Source organism: Equus caballus, chromosome 8, assembly GCF_041296265.1.
Source record: "Equus caballus isolate H_3958 breed thoroughbred chromosome 8, TB-T2T, whole genome shotgun sequence".
NCBI classification, from domain to species: Eukaryota; Metazoa; Chordata; class Mammalia; order Perissodactyla; family Equidae; genus Equus; species Equus caballus.
Window position 1 is genome coordinate 64,616,981 of NC_091691.1, and position 16,410 is coordinate 64,633,390.

Sequence of the window (16,410 nt, forward strand, 5' to 3'; positions counted from 1 at the left end):
TGGCCAGAGGATACATCTCCCAAACTTTCTAGATGATAAATCACAGAATTTTCTGATTCAAAACGTGCCCTTTCTGCAAACGTCCCAAGTGAGTTTTATCAAAGAAGTTTGACAAACACTGCCCTAGAGATTCCCACAGATTTCTAGTATTCTCCAATTCTGCTTTAAATTCAAGGTGTGGCAAAAGGGCCTGTGCTCCAGGAAGGAGTTCAAGGTACCAAGTGAATCTGTTCACTCAGAAGCACTTAAGAACTACTGAACCGTAGGCCACAAAAGATGTGGTCTTGTTCTCTACCCATAAAGAACTTGCTATATAATGAACTGTAAAACTGATACTTTATCATCTTATTACCTGGAATTTTAAATTGTTAAGCAAGTCACAGACTTCAAAGTTGGTCTACAGCAGTCCCTAAACCCAGTGGCATCAGCATCACATTGCTGGAAATGTAAACTATCAGGTCTTAGCCCAGAAGCTCTGGGGTTGCGGCTCAGCAATTTGTAATTTAATAAGCCGTCCAGGTGACTGATGTTCTCTCAAGTTTGGAAACCACTGGCCAAATAAATGGAATCTCTTTCGGCACTTTCTCCAACATAACGTTGCTCAATACTTCCAGTACTTTGCTTCCCTCCCAGTCCATTAATCTCTCCCCTCCCCACCGCATAGCCAATTAATCAGTCATGAAAATAATCTACACATTTCAAAAAGAACATAAAACTTTATTAAGAACATCTCATATTGTCATCAGATACAGCCAAAGAAAGAGGGGTAAAGAAACAGGGAAACTTCATCTTCCCATGTGCTATTGCCACCTCAGAACAGACTTCGTGTGTGCATGGCTGGAATTACAGATGGCAACAAATGCTCTGTATAAATAAATTCTCTAAGTAACACAATGCTCCCTTTGTACACAGAGAACCGGGTTTACTCTTTAAAAAGCTTTGATATAGTGCAACAACTACGAAACAAGACTACATCTGTAGGAGCTGTTTCTTAATAGAATACAAAGCAGTTCAGTAGCTTTATGTTATTTCATATAAATTTTTAGAATGGAAAATTCAGAAAGGACCTTCTAACTTTCCCAATTAATTTGAACTTTTGAGTTTTTAGATTTCTCAGAACAAGTTCAAAAACTACAGTATAACAGATGATTTGCTCATCTACAGTGACAATGACAAACTAGTTTTGTTCTTTTAATTCTGCAAATCAAGGTGGCCAGGTCATCCCAGCTTTCACTGATTCTGAAGGAGTTCTTATAGAAAGACGCTGATTCAGAGAGCACGTGAGAAGGGGTACCAAAATAGCTGCATCTGGACTAGTTCTCCTAGAGGGGAGGTGGCCTATCGAGCACAGCCCATCTTCTCAGACTCCCAGGTTCCCCCATGTGGTTCTTTTATTTACTGTAGTGGCAGAAGGAATAGAGGGAACACCAGAGAATCTGTTCAAATTGCCCTGTCAGACAGCTCTCTGCACTGTTTGTGGAGAAACGAGTGATGACATCCATTCAAACTACAGTACCCCTGCTACAAGTGTGGTGACACGCTTTTCTCTGGAGGGGCCAGGCCAAATCTAACCCCATTCTTGAGAAAATGTAGTCTACCTTTTAGAAAGGAAGACTTTACTGCTAAGGCTTACCATGTTAACTATCATAAGGCTGAAAACATAACTTCTAAACCAGACCATAGCATTTGTGTTTACAGTTAGTGAATTAACCAACAAGTGAAGGTTTGTGGAGGACTGGTCAAAAGGTGGCATGGGGGGTAGGATTCAGGTTGAGTACTATCACTTATCACAAATCGCATCAAGCTCTTTTAAAAAAATAATGCACTTTTATCATAAATATTTAGAGCAGATACTGTCATTAAAATCAATATCTAAGTCAGAAGTCTGTCTTAAATGGTGAAAATATTTCAACAAACTTCTAGTAGATTTCAAATCTTCCCAGGAGTACACAGTTATAAATTAGTTTTAAATGGAAAAAAATATATTTTGAATGGATAAATCACCACTTTAACAGATCATAAATAAGGTCAAGATGTTGAAAATAAATATACAAATTTTTGCTTTCACTTTAACAACAAAAACTAATATGGTATACTTTTATAACAGGTATAACCAAGTTTTTATAATTGTGCATTTGTTACCCACCCCCCCCACCCCCCCACCACCATGCTGAATCTTTTCCTTACATATCCTACACCTAGGGACAGAGGTACACAAGACAGACACCCCATGTGTGACTCTGGCTGCTGTACACCATATCCTTAATTAGAGTGACGTTACAAATGCTGGTTAGGATCTACTATTAGTAATTTGTCAACCACTTTACAAGTTAATTACATTCATGATTAAGTGGATTAGGTCCCCACGTGAGCTTTCTGTGGTAGTGTTCACAGGGAACCTAACTGCTATTGTTTCTGTGAGAAAATGTGCCCGAGTCCCAGAAGTTGACTAAAAAATTTTGGCATATAAACCATATACGGATGGGGACTACTTATATGCGTGTCTGTTTTGGAGAAAGGTCAAATTGTTAAAAGAACTGTTTCCAGAACTAGTGACTATTAAAAATAAATATTTGCCTTCTCCTTCACATATAAATTCGTTTTAACTATAATCTCTACTACTGAGAAAGACTGAAGCCATTCAGACTAGTGAGACATAATTGGCTTGTGGAATTTAAAAGGTGTTTTATTGACTATCTAATTTGAATCTGCTTACAATGAAAAGAAAAATGTCTAATATGTAAAGTAATGAATGGAAAAAATGTTTATCCTAAGTCATTATTGAGTACAAATCCACAGCTTAACAATGTGATTGAAAAAGAAAGCAGGAGAGCATGCAACTGCTCTAACACACAGGGTTAGAAATAAAAGGCAAAAGTACATTTGTTTTGGTAATTCTAAATATACAAATATAGTATTTACCAGATCTACCCTGTAGTGTAGCATTGCTTAATTTCCAAATATACAGTCATTCAAAAACCTTAAGGAAACATTAGAAATGTTCCACACTACTTTACTGAACATTAATGAATATTGTGTTCTTGAGATATTAGAGCTAAAAATACTATTGTTTTAAAGTTAAATGGCTAAAGGAATAATAAAAGTATCATTTTATGTTTCTTTTAATCCCATAGATGGCTTTATGTTAAAGGGAACAATTATGTTAAAAGGAGACTGATTTGACAAATGGAAATCAGTTCCAGAATCAGAACTGTCCTCTTGGTAGGATGTCAAAATTTATACTATCTCCAAAAGCATTTTCATATTAATCTACTCAAATAATTCTAAAGTTAATCAAGGGGGCCCCTATTTAACACTCCTTTTATTCTACACTGGCAGTTGGAATGGAACCCATATAGTGCTACTGCGAAAAAAGTTGTCTAGGCTATGATCTGACCCTTAAAATGACATTTATGTTTAGTGTTAAATTACTCACCTCTAGGGAATAAGGAATCAAAGACATTGAGAGGCACAAAACTGATATTTTGGTTGGGGAGAAGGGTGAAGATTAAGTTGAAACATTTAGTCCCTTCTACAATCAAGTCCTAACTATACCATAATAAAGTCTCAAACACCTCCTGATTAGTTCTTACCCTTTAGGAATTACATACTATATGGTGATTAGATACTGAAGAAAATAAAGAAAAACATTTGAAAATACATGAAGAAATAGAAACATGGAATTTCTCACAAGGCCCTGGATCAAAAAAATTTACAAAAAGATCTTTTGAAAATAATCACTATATGTGAGCTTATTAATACAGAGAGATCATCACTTTGTTTAAACTAAGTCAATGTTAACTTACCAATAAAATAGTAAACAAACCAACAATTTAAACAATTTTATAAATTACTTGTTTCCTTTGTTAGTGTCACTCTCAACAATATACAAAAATAACGCTACAGGACTATCCACCTAACGTGTCTCCATCTCTTGCAAAGTCCTGGGCCCCAGAAAGAGACTGGTCATCAATCTTCACTGTAGATGTCCCCCGCAAAGGGCAGGTGCATGTGGCTGCCAGTGACATTGGGCAATCGAGATAAGTCTGGCAGGCTCTGGATCCGGGACCTGAGTTCTTTGCGCACCAGGGAAACTCTGGCTAACTTGCGCTTGTATTCCTGTAACATCAAACCACTTTCATTAGCATTCTGGGAGTGCAGAGAAGAGTGATCTAGCTAATGCTCTGCAGAAAATCTAGTACTATACTCAGTTATTGCTGAATAAAAAAGATGATTACAATGTGAGCTTTAGGATCAAAAGAGAGACTTTGGAAATAGACAACTAGGTAAATTCTATTGTTATGAAAAGCCACAATCTTAAGCTGTTGTTTCACACCTGTAAAAAGAAGACTAGTGTATTAATACACTTAACCTCAGCATAGAAGATTTTCAGGTGTCCTTGAGCTTGGATAAGAAAAATTACACATTTATTTTCACAAACCTAAACTGAAATTTAGCATTTATCCTATTGTAAATGTTGGCAACAAACCACAGGAGTATTATCAAGACCTGGGCGTTTGTCTCTAATAGAAACCAGTTGCTTTAATATTACATTATAGTTTTTTACAGCTATCTTGAAATATTGTTTACATTTATCGCTACTTTGAAATTATGGTAGTTATTAGACCAACCACTAAATGTTATTTAAAGTGTCAATAAAGAATAATACTTTACTGCACAAATTTTATTATTTCAATAACTGTACTTTAATATAACTTGTTTCCTTTGTAATGCTATGTATTTTATTTCCTACATTTAAAATATTTAACTTGAGAAGGGGTGCAAGGCTTCAGCAGACCACCGAAGGATTCCAATGGCACAAAAAGATTAGGACACCTGCCACAGCAGCCCGAGAAGTCAGAGACCAGTCAGGATCAAGTTTGGCTTAGAGGGAAACAGCCCATTCTCTCTAGTGGAAACATCTTCTTTTAACTGGTTTCCAGACTTCCACACGGGAAGAGAAGATCCTTCCATACTCAACTACCAAATTGAGGTGCGATGTAAAGGGGGGGAACCTAGAAAATGGGTGTTCTTCCTTCTAGAAAGAATAGAACATTTTCCCTCCCTCTGCCCAAGGCTGATCTCACAAAGAAAGCAGAGCCGGTGAGTGAAGCTTTCATTTTGAATAGAAGGCCTGTCCACAAACAGCCCTTTTTTAGTGTTTCTCAACTCTGACTACACATTAGAATCACCTAGGAAATTTTTGAAAAAACTCAGATTTTTCAAGAGAACTCCAGCCCCACTACATATCAATTAAATGTGAAGCTCTGGAAGTGGGTCCAGAGCTTGTGAATTCTGTAAAAGCTGCCAAAAGCATGTTAATACACAGCCAGAATTGTGAGTCACTTCTCTCCAGTTTTTCTGCCTAAAGTGAAATCAACCAGTGAGATTTCTTTGTATTACTGAGTCTCTTCTTTTAAGGAATAACTACACCTGGGGCAAGGGATTTGTCAGAATTACTATATCCCAACACCTGGGGCAAGGGATTTGTCAGAATTACTATATCCCAATTACTAAGGGAATGGGGGAGAAGAGGATTCTGAAGCGCGGAGAACTGGGAACACCGGCAAGGAAAGCAGGCAAAGCTGAAAGCTGAGGAAGCTCAAGGGAGGCTCTGGTCACATGAGAGACATTCATTCTTGCCATGTCTATATGTCCCTGCATTTCTAATCTATCAGGAAGATCAAGGTGGAGTAAAATAGAGTTTAACAGGGATCTATAATCTCAAGGTGTGATTTTTCCTTTTCCCTTTTCCCCTTCACCAGTGACACAGAATGGAACATCAGGTAGGTTTCAGCAGAGTAGCTCAGAGTGGTATATAAAGGAGAAGCACCAGGGTATTTCACATGCTAGATGCATACTTCTCGGTGGGATCTCGTTAGACGTCTCCACATTTAGCATGTTTCTTCGTCAGAACACTGGTATGGAGGCAAACACGGATCTCCATCTGTCCCACTGTTCTTCGCTGAATAATTCTTGAATAAGTAATACCTAAAGCACTCTGGGGTCAGCCTGCTATGTTTAGATGCTGTTCAAAAATGCTCAGAAGTAACTGCTCTCTGTTCCTCTTGAGGTCAGCGGTTTTGAGAAATGTCATATGCGCATGTAGTGGTCATTACTGCCCACCCTATTTTCTAGAATCCAGATAAGCTGTTCTTCAATTATTAAGATTTATCTTAATACTTTGATTCAAATGATATGTGGCAATTAAAAGCCTTCAGCCAAATGGTATACACTGCAAACAAAAAATTGGTAAACAAAGAAAAAAGCTGCCATTTACTGAATGCCCATCACATGCCAGGCGTTAAAACATGAACTCATTTAATCCTCTCATTAACCCTATGAGAAGAGTGATTATCTTTCAAAAGCATGTGAAATCATACTTTCCCAAAGTAGGAACAAAAGTAGTCATCAAAAGCTTTCTGTGACTGTCACAGGCAGACTTTCATCCTAAAGACAGAGGATTTGAGTAGCTGTGGTAAACTGACTGATGTTAGCCTGAAGAAATGGATGAAACCTGATTAACTACCCAATTGTATGATCCAGGCATTGTGCTACAAGTTTTAAATTGCCTCACTGGTGGTCTACATAGGTTGATTTCTTACAGCAACAGTGCTTATAAGATTCTGATGTACAATGATAGTACTTTTCTTCCATCAGAATCATCACAGTACCATGAATGTACTGTCCTTTTTCACAGCACTTTTAAAAAAGCGTTTACCTATTTACAATCCTCTCTGCCCCACAAGACCGTGAGTGTTGTGGCGGCAGTGCCCTGTATGTGGTAAGTATATATTTACTAAGCACTGGAGATAGTGATAACAAAACAGATGAGGTCTCCCGCCTTTCACAAAGCTAACATTTCAGGGGGAAGGAGGCATAAACATATAAATATTATGTCAGGTATAAATACAATGAAGAAAATAAAGTTGGGCAACAGGAGAATAAAATGGAGCAATGTGTGAGGGCCACTTTACAAGTAAACAAGAAAAGACAGGATGAAGAGTTCAAAACTTTTAAGTTTCAGAACCACTGACCTAAAGGAAACTGACTTCCAGCATGACAGCATGAGGAGCTGACTGACCCACTCCCCAGTGAAACTGGTGAAAATTTTTTTAGAAACCACAACAATCACTTAAAACCTCCAGAAATTACACTAAGGGCAAAGAACATATGAAGAAACATCTATTCAAACAAGAAAATCTAAGAAAATTCAGTAAGAAAGACAAGAGGCTCTGGTATGTAAACAAAGATGCTCCTTCCCTGCCCACACCCAGCTCAGCAAGGCTCCACTCCAGACTGCTGCAGACAAGGTCACAGGGATCACTCTCCCTGCAGCTCCCAGTCAGAGGGCTTTATTCCTGGAAAGGGCAGGACATCAGCATTTCTCATCCTACCCCCAGCTACCTGTTGCTAAGGCTAACTCTCAAGAGAATGTGTAGTTGAGAGTCTCACTTATGAAACAAAGGCTCCACCTTGCATATGACAAGCTGAGAGTAGTGGGGCACTGGTAACCCTTGCACCAACTGAGGAGGTGGTTGGTGCTCTCCACCAGAAGAGGCAAGCTGAGAGGAACATAAGTGGCTGCACTCCTCGCCTTCACCAAGAGCTCAGCCCCTATGGCAGGGGTATCACTCAAAGAAATGCTTGCTATTGTCGCCACCCCCAGTTCCGGAGCCCTGACTCAAAGATTTTGATGAGGGAAGAAGCAGGCAGTAAAACAGATAGATCCTAATCTCTTCACAAAGGAGCTATTTACAAAACAGAGCAAGGAGAAGTTCAAGCCTAAGGGTGCTGTCAAGAAAAGTGGAAGCTATGGTGAAAGGCAATTAGGAGGAGATTCATGATAGAAGCTAAACCATAGGCCACTAGTTTGCAGGAGAGAAACAGGGAATAAGAAAGCCGGGAGGAGCCGTCCTTGCGTCAGAACAAATATCTAACACTGACCTCAGAAACAAAATCAGTATCTTGGAGAAATATCTGCACTTCCATGTTCCCTGAGCAGAACTCCCAACAGCCAAGATGTGGAAACAACCTAAGTCTCTGTAGACAGACGAATGGATAAAGAAGATGTAGTATATAATCACACAATGGAATGTTATTCAGCCATGAGAAAGAAGGAAATCGTGCTATTTGCAACAACATGGACAAACCCAGAGGACATTATGCTAAGTAAAATTAGCCAGACAGAGAAAGACAAATACTATATAATCTCACTTATATGTGGAATCTAAAAGAAAAGGTGAACCCAGAGAAATAGAGTAGAATGGTGATTACCAGGGGTTGGGGTGACGGGGGAGAGATGGTGAGATGCTGGTCAAAGGGTACAACCTGTAAGTTATGAGATGAGAAAATTCTGCAGATCTATGTACAGCATGGTGACTAAAGTTAATAATACTGTGTTGTGTACTTGAAATCTGCTAAGAGAGTAGACCTTAAGTGTTCTCACCACACACACACACAAGTTAACTATGTAAGGTGATGGATATGTTAATTAACCTGATTGTGGTAATCATTTCACAAAGTACAAATATGTCAAATCACCATGTTGTACATTTTCAATTTATACAATTTTATCTGTCAATTTTACCTGACTGAAACTGGAGGAGAAAAGAAAAGAAATAGCTCTCTTTTTTCTACTAGTAAACCAAAAAAATTACCCTAAGCATGAGAGAGAAAACACAAACATGGACCCAGTGGAACATATGTATGAGAGAAAGTAGAGGTGTGGCAGCCTAATCTGATAAGCCAATCAATAGGAAAAGCCACTACAGGTTTTATAAAACCCTTTCACAATCTTCTCATTCTTTTCTAACTAAACCAGCATTTTGGAAACAGCTTTCGAAATACTTATTTTTGTTTTAACTTAAACAACTTAAAGAGAAAGACCTGAATTTTAAAATTGAAATAAAAAACTGCCCAACAGCCAAACTATTAAAAAATTAAGCCTCCCCTCTTAACAATAAATACTAAACTGACATATACTGCTTTTACTGCAAGTGTATAATATTCTGGCTATTCTGTGGGTTTAAAAGGCTTTTGATGCAAATCAAAACCACAATGAGATACTACTTCATGCCTGCCAAGATGGCTTTAATCAAAAAGACAATAGAGAGGCCCCATGGCCGAGTGGTTAAGTTTGCACACTCCCTTCAGCAGTGCAGGGTTTTGCCGGTTCAGATCCTGGGCGGGATCAGGACATCACTCATCAAGTCATGCTGAGGCAGTGTCCCATGTGCCACAACTAGAAGGACCCACAACTAAAGAAAATATACAACTATGTACCAGGCGGCTTTGGGGAGAAAAAGGAAAAGATAAAATCTTAAAAAAAAAAAAAAGCCAATAATTAAAAGAAAAAAAAAAGACAATAGAGCCACAGAGTAACATCAGCATCAGGGCAGAGTGGGCTCCTCCCTGACTCTCCCTGCTAAGATATAATGAAAAAGATATTCATAAACCAACAGAGGACATTCACACAACACAAAAGACGTCTAAGAGATGCACACAGCCAGATGTCTAAAGGTGGAGGTGCTGGACCACCAGGGGAAGAAGTAGAAAGAGGTAAGGCGATTTCCTTTCCCTCCCCCAAGGTGACCCAGGGTGCAGGACCTTGCAAGGCTTTGAGAAAAGATGGGGGAGGGGCAACTCTGCAGAAACACCTTCGCTGTCCAAGTTCCCTCAGAGCCCATGGGAAAGCCCCACATAGAGGTGGCTAAGCTATTGTGGGGGTGTCTCCATCAAGCCAGCATCCCAGGAGAGCAGATAGCAAGAGCAGAGTGAGAAAGTCCCTGGGATTGCACAGGCAAAAGCAAGTGCCATCCACCTCACCAGCTCAGCCTACTGGCCAGAGCACCCAAGCATATGATAGGAAAGCAGCAGCTGTGAGCGAGAGAGCCAAAAATCACAGATGGGCCCTGTCAGGATAGATTCTAAGGAAAGGCAGAGACATCGGGGATCACAGAATACACAGATCCTGACCTCCTCCCCAGTGGCGGCAGGTGGACTCTGTGACCAGATACTATCACTACGTGAAGGCATAAATCCACACCATCAAACAGTATGAAGAAATACAGTAATACTCCAGACCAGAAGGAAGATGACAGGCACGGAGAAATCAACCCTGAAAACACAGAAATTTCCAATCTAAGTGACAGAGAATTCAAAATAGCTATCATAAAAACATCAACAAGTTAGACGAAAACACAGATAGTTCAATGAAATCTGAAACAAAATTAACGAACAGAGGGAATTCTTAACAAAAGACATTGAAACTATAAGGAAATACCAATCAGAAATGGAGATGAAAAACACAAAGGATGCGATAAAGAAAAATCTGGACTCCCTGAATAACAGAGCTTATATTATGGAGGACAGATTTAGCAGTCTGGAGGACAGAAATATAGAAATGCTTCAGATGGAAGAGGAGAGAGAACTAAGACTAAAAAGAAATGAAGAAACTCTCCAAGAAATATCTGACTAAATTAAGAAATGCCACATAAGGATTATAGGTATTCCAGAGGGAGAAGAGGGGGAGAATGGAGCAGAAAGCTTGTTAAAATAAATAATAGCTGAGAACTTCCCAAACCTGGGGAAGAAGCTGGAAATACAAATGGAAAAAGCTAACAGAACTCCTAATTATATCAATGTAAAAAGACCTTCTCCAAGACATACAGTAGTAAAACTGGCAAAAGTCAATGACAAAGAAAAAATATTAAGGGCAGTAAGGCAGAAGAAAATAACTTACAAAGGAACCCCTATCAGGCTTTCAGTGGGTTTCTCCGCAGAAACCTTACAGGCTAGGAGAGAATGGAATGATATATTCAAAATTCTGAAAATAGACTATCTCATTTATGAGATTTTTTTATGCAAAGCTCATAGTAACCACTAAACAAACAATCAGAACAGACACACAAATGATAAATAAAGAGAAACCTGAGAAAACCATCACAGAGAACTACCAAACTGGACTGGAAGTCCAAAATACATGGGACAAGAAACAAGGGAAATACAGAACAAATGGATAATGAGAGATAAAATGACAGCATTAAGCCCTCATATATGAATAATCACTCTAAATACAATGGACTGAATTTTCCAGTTAAAAAACACAGAGTGGTGGGATGGACTTAAAAACAAGACCCAACAATATGCTGTCTCCAGGAAACAAATCTTGGCTCTAAAGACAAACACAGGCTCAGAGTGAAGGGATGGAAGACAATACTCCAAGCTAAGGGCAAACAAAAGAAAGCAGGTGCTGCCATACTTATATCAGACAAAGCAGATTTCAAGATAAGAAACACAACGAGAATCAAAGGGAGGCAGTATAAAATGATAAAAGGAACATTTCACCAAAAGGACATAACACTTATGAATGTATATGCACCTAACACAGGAGCACCAAACTATATAAAGCAAATACTAATGGACCTAACGAGATTATTTAGATTTTTTTCAATCAAATATACCATTCTCTTTTATTTGATACTGAATTCAAAAGTCTCAACTGATAGGGGGCTGGCCCCGTGGCCGAGTGGTTAAGTTTGTGTGCTCCACTGCAGGCGGCCCAGTGTTTCACTGGTTCAAATCCTGGGTGTGGACATGACACCGCTCATCAAACCCCGATGAGGCGGCGTCCCACATGCTACAACCAGAAGGACCCACAACGAAGAATATACAACTATGTACCGGGGGGCTTTGGGGAGAAAACGGAAAAAAATAAAATCTTAAAAAAAAAAAAGTCTCAACTGATATACTTCATACTTCATGTTCAGCAAACATTTCTTGAGCATCTACTACAGAATGTACCAGTCACTGTGCTGGGAACACAAAGATGAAACATTATCTTTACCTGCAAGAGCATACAATTTAATGGTCAAGCAAACAAATAAATAATAATGATAAAATATGATGTGTTCCATCAGAAGCAAAAACTACTTTCTATGATCTACAAGAACTGGAGGGTGGAGGTCTCTGCCACACTGAGCAGTTTAGGGAAGTGTTAATTCAGAAGGGAGGGGAGGTAAGGAGAACACAACAGGCCAAAGGAACAGTAAGACAACAGGGCAGAGAGGACAAAGGGCATGATATGTGCCCAAAAATTCACTATTACCACAGTGCATGGTGCAAAATGAAGAAATTAATTGCCTTACCAAATATGGTTACTTTTAAGTTGTGAGAGGATTAGTCTGGATATAGTATAGAAGAGGATGAATCTGAGGAATAAACCCAGCTTGAGTTAACTACAACTGTCAAGGAAAGAAAGGACTAGACCCTGAACCAAGCCAGTAGTAGTAGTACAGCACTTCACAAGCTACACTGTATATAAAGTAGCAATGCACTTTACAAACTACCCTGTATGTATGTAACAGCTTAATTCAAAAGACAAAACAATGTCTAGTAAGAAAAATCAGCAAGACCTGAATGTAGTTCTGATGTGAAGAATGATGAGGGTTCAGGCTTGACGAAGGAAGGGATGGAAGTGCTATTATCTGAGATAGCAAAAACGGGTAGAAACTCGTTTGCAGAAGATAAACAGTTCAGTTTCAACATGTTAAATGTGAGTTATCCTAGGGACTTCTAGTAGTAGGCACTTGGAAATGTGGTTCTAGCATTCTGGGCTAGAAATAAAGATTTGGGCTTTATCATCAGAAAACAAAGTCTATCTAAAACCATGAGATGCGTATAAGCTGACCAGGCTTATATGAGTGCATACATGGCAGTGTTTCTCAATCATTTTAAACTATTTTGCCTCATTCTCTTTCCACTCTATCTCCAGCACATCCACCACTGGCAATGATTTTGTCAAACTTTGCTTTTTGTGATTTGTTTCAGAAAAAATATGTATGTTGGATGTAATTTTCTGAATTACCCATCATAACACACCACATCCCATGATCCTAATGTGCACCTAGAGGATGCTACGGCCCCTCCCTCCCCTGGTTGGGAACCATATAGGAAAGAAGAGAAGTAAGCTGATGGCAGAATGCAGAAATATTCCCAGTGTTAATTAAGAAGGAATGCAAAAAGTGGTAAAAGTGAATCAGGAAAGAGTAGTAAGCATATATTTGGAAAGTTTTGAACTTTTTCTCTTAGGAAAATACTAGCTTTCCCAACACATGCTTTGGGTGCTGTGACTATAATCCAACTCTTTGAGAACACCACCATTTACATCCATTGTCTGAAGAACTCAGTAATTATCTTTAACCAACTCAGAATATCTGTTCTTTAAGTTCTTATAAGAGAATTCAATAACAAATTAGTTTTATATTGATAATTGAAAAAGGTTCACTTAAAGCATTTTATATTTCAAAGTTTAATGGATTCCCATTCCTCAAGTGAGGCTGCACACAGTGACTTACTTCCAGAGTAGAGTATGAAAAGGGGAAAAAAACACTAACTTCTCAATGGAGAAGGCTGACAAACACTACCTTAGCCAGGTGATCAAGGGCACATCAACACTGGTAAGTCATGCTGATAATACGAACCCTGGATAACATGTCATGAAAATGGCACTTTACCTCTGTGGTCTTCCTCCCCAAAATACGTAACTCCAGTGTAATTGTGAGAAAAACATCAGACAAATCTCAATTGCTACATGCTACAAAATCCCTGAGCAATAGTCCTCCAAACTATCAAGGTCATCCAACACAAGGAAAGTCTAAAAAAGTGTCACAGCCAAGAAAAGTCTAAGGAGACATGACAAATAAATGTAACGTGATATCCTAGATGGGATCTTGGAATAGAAAACAGACATTAGGTAAAAACTAAAAAAATTTAAGTGAAGTATGGAATTTAGTTAATAATGTATTAAAATTGGTTCACTAATTGTGACAAACGTACCATAGTAATGTAAGATATTAACAATACAGGAAATTGAATGTGGGGTATATGAGAACTCTCGGTACTATCTTCATGGTTTTTCTGTAAACCTAAAATAAAAAGTTTATTAAAAAAAAGTCTAACGGACAAATTTATCCTCCCAAATTATCCAAACCACTTTGCATACATTATTATCTTAATCTTCACAAAAATCCTGCAACACAAGTATCACTATCCTTGTCTTATACATGAAAAAACTGAGATCTAGAAAACTAAGCATAAACTGCTCAAGATTCATAAATGCCAGATTTTAAGACCATTCATCAAAATTAATGAATAACAGGATGTCAGCAACATGGTGGCGTGAGATCACCTGGTACTCTCTCCCGCCAAAGTACAACCAAAAAGAGCAACTGCTTTCCAACCAAAAAGACAATCCTAATAACAGAAATCATCAGAGACCCACAGCAGCCAAATGACGGAAGGCGGAGAGGCTGCAGCCAGCCTCGGAGGAGCTGGAACGGGGTAGGAGAGAACTTCACTCCCTCCCCTAGAGACTGGGATCGCTGCCACGGGTGAGGGAGGAGTCGGGGAGGAGCCGCATCGGGGATTGTCCAGGACTCCCACCGCTGGAGCAGCGCAAACCCTCTAACAGGGGAAAACTTTCGTGTGGGGGAGCCCTAGCAAGCCAGGGCCCTGGGAGACCAGAAAGAGAGAGCTGATCCAATACAGGTCGGCATGAGTGAAAGTGCCCCTCCTCCCCCAACCCACTCTGTGCGCCGCCATCTTGGCTGAAGGCGCAGGGCTCAGAAAACAAGCCTCTCACCCCATCTAGAGGCAACAGGGTGTAATTGCAGCCGAATAGCATCATGCGCAAAAACCACTCTACCATCCAGCAACTTATAAAAGCTCCCAGTCCAAAAGGAAAACAATAAAAATACAGTAGGTCCTGAGGGCTTAATATCCATAATATATAAAGAACTCACACAACTCAACAACAAAAAATTAAACAACCCAATCAAAAAATGGGCAGGAGACATGAACAGACATTTCTCCAAAGAAGATATACTGATGGCCAATAGGCACATGAAAAGATGTTCATCATCGCTGATCATCAGGGAAATGCAAATCAAAACTACACTAAGATACCACCATACACCCATTAGAATGACAAAAATAACTAAAACAAATAGTAACAAATGTTGGAGAGGTTGTGGAGAAAAAGGAACCCTCATACACTGCTGGTAGGAATGCAAACTGGTGCAGCCACTATGGAAAACAGTATGGAGATTCCTCAAAAAATTAAAAATAGAACTACCATATGATACAGCTATTCCATTACTGGGTATCTATCCAGAGAGCTTGAAGTCAGCAATTCCAAAAGCCCTATGCACTCCAATGTTTATTGCAGCATTATTTACAATTGCCAAGATGTGGAAGCAACCTAAGTGCCCACCAACAGATGACTGGATAAAGAAGATGTGGTATATATATATACACACACAATGGAATACTACTCAGCCGTAAAAAAGAACAAAATCGTCCCATTTGCAAGAACATGGATGGACCTTGAGGGAATTATGTTAAGTGAAATAAGCCAGATAGAAAAGGACAACCTCTGTATGACTCCACTCATATGAGGAATTTAAACATGTGGACAAAGAGAACAGGTTAGCGGCTACCAGGGGAAAGGGGGGCTAGGGGGTGGGCACAAAGGGTGAAGGGTTGCACCTACAACACGACTGATAGACAATAATACAATAATAACTGAAATTTCACAAGATTGTAACCTACCATTAACTCAATAAAAAATTTAAAAGAAAAATTAATGACTTATAAACTAATAGATCTTAGTTATTCTTGGTTGAATGATACAACATTCACCATTCAAAAAGATGATACAATCAAAAACTATTCGACATGTTTTGTAGAATATCATTTGTATTAAGTTATCCACATTCCCAGGCAGACATAAGAATATTGCAGAACTTTCTGCAATTTAAGATTCCAAATAATATATGGCCATTAAAACAATATATGAAAATTACTTTAAAAAATAATATGGGGAATCCTGTGGTATTAAGCCTAATCTGAACACAAAATTTTCTTGAATCCAAAAATGATACAAATTCCTTTTGTTCAAACTATTCCTCTGTTACTTGTCCAGAATCCTCATCCAATTTCTGTCCATCCTTCAAGCGCCAGCTTAAATCTCAAGCCCTCCCTTGAACCTCCCGATTACTTCTCGCACACCTGAACTTTCACTACTACTTGTTGACCAATCAACAATGTACTGCTTTGACATACTATTGACTATCCACATACTACACATATAGAATACACTTTAAAAAAAGGTTGATAATCAAAATGCCAAAAAATAATGGAAAAAAATTCTAATCATGCAAATGGTTGAAGTCCTTTCACACACATATATACACATATATATTTCTTAAGAAAACTAAGTTCATAATCAAGAAGACAGATCTTTTTTTCATATAATGGTTTAGTCACATCCTTTTAAAAATTATTTTTGGCAAGAGGAGGATGTAAATAAAATGAAGAAGTTACCTGAGGGCCTTTCCTACTATGCAA

At 38.7% G+C, this 16,410-nt stretch overlaps 1 protein-coding gene across 2 annotated transcripts in view; it reads right to left on the reverse strand.

The window, feature by feature from the left end:
• Positions 1 to 696: 696 nt before the first annotated feature.
• The window catches only part of RPRD1A (regulation of nuclear pre-mRNA domain containing 1A), an 86,751-nt gene continuing 71,037 nt past the window's right edge, over positions 697 to 16,410 (reverse strand). For both annotated transcript variants that reach the window (XM_001497089.6, XM_023647665.2), the window contains one exon: positions 697 to 4,119. In XM_001497089.6, the coding sequence (XP_001497139.1) occupies positions 3,970 to 4,119 (150 nt within the window). In that variant the 3' untranslated portion in view covers positions 697 to 3,969. The remainder of the gene's footprint in view (positions 4,120 to 16,410) is intronic.